General features: G+C 40.3%; 1 protein-coding gene across 4 annotated transcripts; it reads left to right on the top strand.

Annotated features, from left to right (window-relative positions):
• The first annotated feature begins 261 nt into the window (after positions 1-261).
• On the top strand, positions 262-3,309 carry LOC130101086 (uncharacterized). 4 transcript variants are annotated; one of them, XM_056266638.1, is made up of 9 exons: positions 268-363; positions 443-490; positions 620-688; positions 1,825-1,885; positions 1,987-2,037; positions 2,114-2,158; positions 2,246-2,310; positions 2,391-2,502; positions 2,987-3,309. In XM_056266638.1, the coding sequence occupies exons 5-9, from the start codon at positions 2,029-2,031 to the stop codon at positions 3,302-3,304; spliced, it is 549 nt and encodes a 182-aa protein (XP_056122613.1). In that variant the 5' UTR covers positions 268-363; positions 443-490; positions 620-688; positions 1,825-1,885; positions 1,987-2,028; the 3' UTR covers positions 3,305-3,309. The 4 variants fall into 4 exon arrangements, with proteins under 4 accessions (XP_056122612.1, XP_056122613.1, XP_056122614.1 ...); XM_056266639.1 differs by lacking the exon at positions 620-688; XM_056266640.1 differs by lacking the exon at positions 268-363 and having other exon boundaries at positions 372-490.
• Positions 3,310-6,185: the final 2,876 nt, after the last annotated feature.

Consider the following 6,185-nt stretch of genomic DNA (forward strand, 5'->3'; position numbering starts at 1 on the left):
TTCCTGTTGTGTAGATCATAGCCATGAATCGGAGGGCAGCCAAAACAATGCAGAAGACATTGGACTGGTGGACCACCAGTATGCCAATAAAGGTCCACTGTGGCACAAGAGGTTGTGTCCTCAACAAGAACAAGTGGTGAGTGCCAAACTAAACTGGATAGTTCACATGCACAGCTTGTTGGTGTGCTTTAAATAATAAATGCATGATTGCTTATTCCTAACAGGGATATTTTTTATTTCTAGCTGACCTATGTGCTGGATAGAACACGTCCAGCAAAAGAAATTGTTGTTCTGGATGGCCCAGTTTGTCTTCAAAGGGAAGACTTTTGGAGCCTGGGGCTAGATGAACAGGTGGAGAGCAGTGTAAGTGGATATTGCTGTAAAGAGTTTGGATGGTTCTAATGCCTTTATTGTAATTATGCAAAACATTCTGTGCTTTCAGATTGGGAATGCGTGCTTCAGGCTGGTAGAGGAGGCAGGCAGGAGACATGTATGTATTTGTATTTACCTTGATGACTTACACATAAGTTTGTGCAAAAGTGAGTGCACCTCTCACATTTTTACTACTCACTTTTGTGAGATGTATGTATATGAAATGCAGACATACAATTTTATTCAGGGAATGGATGTCCACATTGCTGACCTATTTGAAGTCCCTAAATGGAAACTAAGCGAACCTAGTTTGCCGGTAAGTTGTATAATGTGTTGATAAGTCCCGCAGATACACCTCTTTAAGTGAAGATTATGTCCAAGGAGATCTGAACATAGTTTTTTTTTCATAGGACAATGTGGAATCTAAAGATATCATCATTTTGCCAGCATGGTCTAGGGGGTCACAAACAGCAAGCCACTACATGCTTTGTGTACAGTTACATTGTTTTTTAGTTTTTCCTCTATTTTTAAACCAGTTGGTGCCCCTATAGCTGACATTAATAGGGTATGTTCTTCACAGGTGTTATTAGTTGCTAAGAAGGAGGCTATTTTTCTGGACTCATTATGTCCAAATGGGTTTGGAGATGAGAAATACCGAACCATATTTAGGTTTGAAATGCATAAGCAGAGGACATTAGCAAGGTTTGACCTGTGACCGATTAAGGCTAACAAAGAACATAAAGTGCATGTAGTTACGTGCTACTATGGGAATTAAAGTTAATACATGATAGGGGGTGTTTTCTACTTTTTTTTTCATCCAGTTAAGCCTGAACAGCACTCTGAAAATCTTCAATCTGATGACATTGTGTAACAGCCTTAACAAATACAGATCAAACTGAGTGAAATGGACTGATATCCTGTTCAGGCAAAGCCTTGTTCTCTGGCTTTAGGTTTGATTAAAAGCCTTGTTCTCTGGCTTTAGGATTGAGTAAAAGCCTTGTTCTCTGGCTTTAGGATTGAGTAAAAACCTTGTTCTCTGGCTTTAGGTTTGATTAAAAGCCTTGTTCTTTGGCTTTAGGATTGAGTAAAAGCCTTGTTCTCTGGCTTTAGGTTTGATTAAAAGCCTTGTTCTTTGGCTTTAGGATTGAGTAAAAGCCTTGTTCTCTGGCTTTAGGATTGAGTAAAAGCCTTGTTCTCTGGCTTTAGGATTGAGTAAAAGCCTTGTTCTCTGGCTTTAGGATTGAGTAAAAGCCTTGTTCTCTGGCTTTAGGATTGAGTAAAAGCCTTGTTCTCTGGCTTTAGGATTGAGTAAAAGCCTTGTTCTCTGGCTTTAGGATTGAGTAAAAACCTTGTTCTCTGGCTTTAGGATTGAGTAAAAGCCTTGTTCTCTGGCTTTAGGATTAAGGAAAAAACCTTGTTCTATGGATTCAGTTTTGCATAATGTTTTTCCAGACAACTTGCAGGAGCAGTGGCTAATGGACCGTGGGTGGAGAAGACGGGCAAAGATTTTGATGTAACTTTACTTACTATGTAAATTTGCCATTTCATTTTGCTCAGCGGACACTATATATGGTTGTCAACATTACATCTGAGTAACTGTATATTACTTTTCAGCCATTTCCAGTTCAGTCAGATGGACAGAGCTGTGGGATATTCATGCTTATGGTAAACTTATACAATTTCTACTCAATTTTTCCTGTTTGTCCTAAATCTCCATAGTAATTATTTTTCTCTTTAACAGTATGCCCTCTGCATCTGTACTGGTGCCATGTTTCACTTTTTGGATGTAAGTTGTAATTCATGGAATGTATATGTATCAAAGAATGTTAAAAAACAAACAATGCAAGACTCCAATATTACATGTGTATTACAGACTGACATACCATCTATTCGGAAGTGGTGGTGTCTCCAGATTCTGGAGAAATTCTCGATCGCAAGGTAGGGCATATATTTCAAGCAGTAAAACATTGGTCTGCTTTACAATTATGCTACATTAAAAGTACCATACTTTTGAATAGGCATGGGCAGAACTTCGGGCAGCGCTTTGCCTTCTGGACAGAGGAGGCAGAACAGCTGATGGCAGGCACCCTACCACCTATTTATAGGATTTCTCGACCCCAAATAGTCAAGGTATGGCCAAACTAACCAGACAACCATTTTCACGTACGCATTCTAAATGTTAAATTAACACCGGTAACACCGACTACCGTAGCAAGCCAAGTTACTACCCGAACCCCGAAGTTCCGTAGTGCCAGTAAAAGCGATACAGACCCCGTCAGGCAATGGCAGAAGTGCCTTTCACCCTGTTATGACTTGATGAACCACTGATAAGATTTTGGAAACATTATTTTAAGGTAAAAATGTTACATAGTGTTGCTTTAAGTATTGTGTTTACATGAGGTAAAATATAATTGCAATATTGCTAAAATCCCATTATAATCGCATTATGAGGGTGCATGTAAACGTTGTCAATCTTTCACCCTTAGTTACATTGCAGCCATCTCCAAGAGACATTTGTTAATTTTTTTGCTGAAAAGATGTCTTTAGGCCCCGTTTGAAAGACCAAAACATTTTATGTTGTAGTCTTAATTTATGGTATTTTACTTTATCATAGGAGGAACAGGTAGAAGTGGAGGAGCTGCCCCTCACATTGAAACATATGTACCAGGCAGAATACATCGTGAGGAACAGTATTGGGCTTTTCACTGGCCAGGTGCAAGAACCATCATACATGTTGATGGATCATGATGACCAAATGAAAGCGTGGAGGGTGCTGATGGAGTCGAGGAAGTGCTATGCCATGGAGCCTTTCACGTTCATTTTTGAAAACATTCAGGACATGGAAACCTTCATGATTATTTGCAAAGACACCCTCAACCTGAGAGTAAATGCTGGAGTTGGGGTGCACAGTCACCCCTATACATTTTGTTAGTGTGTGTGTGTGTGTGTGTGTGTGTGTGTGTGTGTGTGTGTGTTACAGCGGAAAGAGTGTTCGTTTAAATGAACAGAGCTGTTACAGCGGAAAGAGTGTTCGTCTGAAGTGGACTGAGAGCTGTTACAGCGGAAAGAGTGTTCGTCTGAAGTGACTGAGCTGTTACAGCGGAAAGAGTGTTCGTCTGTAGTGGACTGAGAGCTGTTACAGCGGAAAGAGTGTTCGTCTGAAGTGGACTGAGAGCTGTTACAGCGGAAAGAGTGTTCGTCTGAAGTGGACTGAGAGCTGTTACAGCGGAAAGAGTGTTCGTCTGAAGTGGACTGAGAGCTGTTACAGCGGAAAGAGTGTTCGTCTGAAGTGGACTGAGAGCTGTTACAGCGGAAAGAGTGTTCGTCTGAAGTGGACTGAGAGCTGTTACAGCGGAAAGAGTGTTCGTCTGAAGTGGACTGAGCTGTTACAGCGGAAAGAGTGTTCGTCTGAAGTGACTGAGCTGTTACAGCGGAAAGAGTGTTCGTCTGAAGTGGACTGAGAGCTGTTACAGCGGAAAGAGTGTTCGTCTGAAGTGGACTGAGAGCTGTTACAGCGGAAAGAGTGTTCGTCTGAAGTGGACTGAGCTGTTACAGCGGAAAGAGTGTTCGTCTGAAGTGGACTGAGCTGTTACAGCGGAAAGAGTGTTCGTCTGTAGTGACTGAGAGCTGTTACAGCGGAAAGAGTGTTCGTCTGAAGTGACTGAGAGCTGTTACAGCGGAAAGAGTGTTCGTCTGAAGTGGACTGAGAGCTGTTACAGCGGAAAGAGTGTTCGTCTGAAGTGGACTGAGCTGTTACAGCGGAAAGAGTGTTCGTCTGAAGTGGACTGAGAGCTGTTACAGCGGAAAGAGTGTTCGTCTGAAGTGGACTGAGAGCTGTTACAGCGGAAAGAGTGTTCGTCTGAAGTGGACTGAGAGCTGTTACAGCGGAAAGAGTGTTCGTCTGAAGTGGACTGAGCTGTTACAGCGGAAAGAGTGTTCGTCTGAAGTGACTGAGCTGTTACAGCGGAAAGAGTGTTCGTCTGAAGTGGACTGAGCTGTTACAGCGGAAAGAGTGTTCGTCTGAAGTGACTGAGCTGTTACAGCGGAAAGAGTGTTCGTCTGAAGTGACTGAGAGCTGTTACAGCGGAAAGAGTGTTCGTCTGAAGTGGACTGAGAGCTGTTACAGCGGAAAGAGTGTTCGTCTGAAGTGGACTGAGAGCTGTTACAGCGGAAAGAGTGTTCGTCTGAAGTGACTGAGCTGTTACAGCGGAAAGAGTGTTCGTCTGAAGTGGACTGAGAGCTGTTACAGCGGAAAGAGTGTTCGTCTGAAGTGACTGAGCTGTTACAGCGGAAAGAGTGTTCGTCTGAAGTGGACTGAGAGCTGTTAAAGTGTGTGTGTGTGTGTGTGTGTGTGTGTGTGTGTGTGTGTGTGTGTGTGTGTGTGTGTGTGTGTGTGTGTGTGTGTGTGTGTGTGTGTGTGTGTGTGTGTGTGTGTGTGTGTGTGTGTGTGTGTGTGTGTGTGTGTGTGTGTGTGTGTGTGTGTGTGTGTGTGTGTGTGTGTGTGTGTGTGTGTGTGTGTGTGTGTGTGTGTGTGTGTGTGTGTGTGTGTGTGTGTGTGTGTGTGTGTGTGTGTGTGTGTGTTTTTATAAAGATAAATAAAGATACTCAAAAAGTGTACTTTACTACTGTCCACCACTGGTCCCATGTCACTTCTGTGTGTACACATGCTTCTTTCAAGTCATTTCCATTGTCAGTTTGAAATACTCTATAACGTTTCCCCAGACTTGTTTGTAGTTCTTTTTTCACGTAAGTGCAGATAGTCTAGGCAGAAATGCATATTATGTTCCTTTATTGTCTTTGTAAACAACATTAAAGAGATTATTTTCCGCATTTAGATTATATAGATATATATTAGCCTATATAGACCCATACTAATACAAAATTACTCAACTTAAAAGGTAACTAATAGCCGATTATAAATTAATAATTTATTTAATTTAATAATTAAATTTTAATCAAAAAAAATGACACCAAACCATCTGACAATACTGACCTCAGACCAAAACACGGCAAGTTAAGTCAGTTAAGCCTAATACCATACAGCAATGAATCGCAAAGGAGAGTGGGGGAAATTGATCATGTATGTTCATAACTCACAGTCACAACTCCTTTATTATTTTGGATTGGCAACCACGTAAACACATCGTAATGCAGCGTAAGCTACATTTAAAAACATCAAAATAGACCCGCTGTGAAATGTTAAACAAAATACAACTAAAGTTACACAAACATTGAATGTCTATGTTACACAAATACCGGTATGCCGCAAGTTGTGCCGCCTGGCCGTAAAGTGTTTCATCCACGCATGCGTGGTACCGATAGTGTAGGAAAACCGTGACGTCTTCTACTACGTAATTACGCGCATGCGTAGAACGGATCGTGCAGATGGAACGGATCGTGTACCGACAGGGACCACCATCCTAAAATTTATAAGGCATCTGTCTTTTATAAACACATATTGATATTATTAAGCTAAAATTTTGTTTCAGTTACATCATTATATTATACTCACTGTAGAAATGTATTGTTATATGTATTATTTATTTTTTGTTTATTCGTTTAATTTTAATCTAATTTAACCTATTTAATAGATTAATAATGAACTAATTATTTTTATTTTAATTAAAAAAATTTAGTTTGAAAACCCTTGCTAGTTTGTTAAGGTTCATCAGATTGAAAATTATTCTTTAAATGGGTCAAACCATAACAGTACTACTATTGTATTTTAATAATATAAATATAATAAAATCTTAACATATCTAATATAATTAATAGCTATCTTAAAGTATATGATTTTCTAAAACATATTCTTT

The sequence above is a fragment of the Rhinichthys klamathensis genome, unplaced genomic scaffold (genome assembly GCF_029890125.1).
Source record: "Rhinichthys klamathensis goyatoka isolate OS25496 unplaced genomic scaffold, OSU_Roscu_1.1 h1tg000251l_1, whole genome shotgun sequence".
Lineage (NCBI taxonomy): Eukaryota > Metazoa > Chordata > Actinopteri > Cypriniformes > Leuciscidae > Rhinichthys > Rhinichthys klamathensis.

Excerpts from the sequence above, each read along its gene's own strand:
- LOC130101086 (XM_056266637.1), top strand. The coding sequence starts at position 344 with ATGAACAGGTGGAGAGCAGT. Across the intron at positions 1,886-1,986 it reads AGACGGGCAAAGATTTTGAT|CCATTTCCAGTTCAGTCAGA; the intron begins GTAACTTTACTT and ends ATTACTTTTCAG. Across the intron at positions 2,503-2,986 it reads CTCGACCCCAAATAGTCAAG|GAGGAACAGGTAGAAGTGGA; the intron begins GTATGGCCAAAC and ends ACTTTATCATAG.